Here is a 1936-nt window from a genome sequence, read left to right on the forward strand (position 1 = left end):
AGACTGACCAGCTGGAAGTAGCTCTCCACACTGCCAGGCTCTGCTCCTGGCTGCGCGCAGGACAAACATTTATCAGCCAAATTATCGGTCCCATTGGGCCAATATCCGATACAGCAAATTTTCTTCATATCGGTACCAATCTGATATCGGACTGATGTATTGGTGCACCTCTAACTGCAACAACAAAAGTTAATAGTGAGTTATGATGAAAAAACTAAGGATAAGGTATTCTCTAAAGGAGGAGTGGGCAATTATTTCAGCTGCCAGACCACTTAAGTTTTGGTGAGCCAAGGGCTACATCAGGGCTGCGCTCAGGGCAGGTGGGGCAGGCAGTGGTGGTGCTGGGAGGGGTCTACAGAGAATTTTGGGGTGACTGTAGCTCCCCCATAGCTCCCCCTCCCAGTGCCACTGCCACCCCACCCTCCCTGTGTGTAGCCCGCCTTCACCTCACGTACAAATTGGGGGGGTGCACGCAGCAGTGGGGAGCTGCCCCTCCCTACTCTCTCATGCCCTCTCGACAATCTGCCATCCCACGGCTCCGTCTTGCACCCTGCCCTGGCTGGGTAGTGCCTGCCCCTGCCCCAGACCCACTCTGTCCCTCACTGTGGGGGCCTTGGTCTGCCCCCACCCCAACGCCCCTTTCCTCTCTGCAGATTTACTGGCAGGATGCTGTTTTCCAAGCTACAGGGCTGCATTCCTGGCCATGTGCATGCTGTGACTGTGCATACGCACACAGCATTTCAGTGACATTATCTGTTACATGGGCCAAAAAAGCCAATTGTCAATAATGTTGATTTTCCTTTTATTGGTGCCAGTCTAGTACAAACCAATATACTGGTGTACCTCTAACTTAAACTCTTCTCTGCAACTTTCAGTGCTTCCTAGAGCTCTATTCATATAGTTTAATTTTCCTTATTCACCATTAACAGCTTGTATTTCACTAATTCACTCTCCTTAAAGATAACCTGTAAAGAAGAAAAAACACTGTATACGTGTCCTTTTTTGATTCCTTGTGATGAAAGCCTGATGGCATCTCCTTGATATTGATTTCAGGCTTGTCGGCCCACCTTTTGAAGCATCAAGATGATCAGCTTACTGCTCTTTTTCTGTTTTAAGAGTTCTTTGTTGGCTCAAAATTGTGCCTTTAGACCTCTCAACCTTTACTTGGTGGGCTGGAAGTACTGAATCTTTTTTCTGATGCATTTGATTTGGAAATGTAAACAAAAGTAACACTTTCAAGTTAACTGGCCATCCCACTCACTTCATACAGCAAAACACAACAACAAAGACACACAATCCCATTGTTTCCCTATCAGGATTCTCTAACATATCTAGTCACACTCTCTACTGCCCTACCTCCAGTCCCTGCGGTTTCCTCTTTAACTCAACAGTGATTATCCTTTGTCTTTATGACCCTTCCAAAAATCTATCAAAGCGCCCCACTCAGCTTTGTACCCAAGTATTTTAAAAGCCAAGGAAGATGTGGAGAACGCTTGGTCCTCAGAAACGCATCTAAGTCTACCCCAACCGTGAGGCTGGTTCAATACAAGATCCCACACAGAAGTCCCTTTTTGTCTTATTAAATATTCCTGAGCCTCACAACATCCCAGAGGGCTGAGCGGTCGGGTAACCACCGTTTCACAGACCAGGAAGGGAGACATCGGCGGTTCAAACGATGTGTTTAAAGCAACAAACCTAGTGGCAGAGACCGGAAGTGAAACTAGAACCCGGACCGCAGCGCTCCTCCCCGCGGCCCCCAGGGCCAGGCCGGCGGCACCGACCGGTCCGGGCTCCCCCCACGTCCCTCCCCCTCCCCCGCACCTGTCCATGGTTTGCTGCAGCGCCGAGCCCGCCGGCTCCGACATCCCCAGGGCCGGGGGCGCGCAGGCCCCGCCACCGCAGCACGGGCAGAGTGGCCGACTTAGCCACGGGCCCG

At 50.6% G+C, this 1936-nt stretch overlaps 1 protein-coding gene across 1 annotated transcript in view; it reads right to left on the reverse strand.

The window, feature by feature from the left end:
- The window catches only part of MARCH5 (membrane associated ring-CH-type finger 5), a 58005-nt gene extending 56076 nt beyond the window's left edge, over positions 1 to 1929 (reverse strand). The window contains exon 1 of the mRNA XM_019502648.1: positions 1822 to 1929. Coding sequence (XP_019358193.1) covers positions 1822 to 1865 — 44 coding nt within the window. The 5' untranslated portion in view covers positions 1866 to 1929. The remainder of the gene's footprint in view (positions 1 to 1821) is intronic.
- Positions 1930 to 1936: the final 7 nt, after the last annotated feature.

The sequence above is a fragment of the Gavialis gangeticus genome, unplaced genomic scaffold (genome assembly GCF_001723915.1).
Source record: "Gavialis gangeticus isolate Ggan-Ray unplaced genomic scaffold, GavGan_comp1, whole genome shotgun sequence".
NCBI lineage: Eukaryota > Metazoa > Chordata > Crocodylia > Gavialidae > Gavialis > Gavialis gangeticus.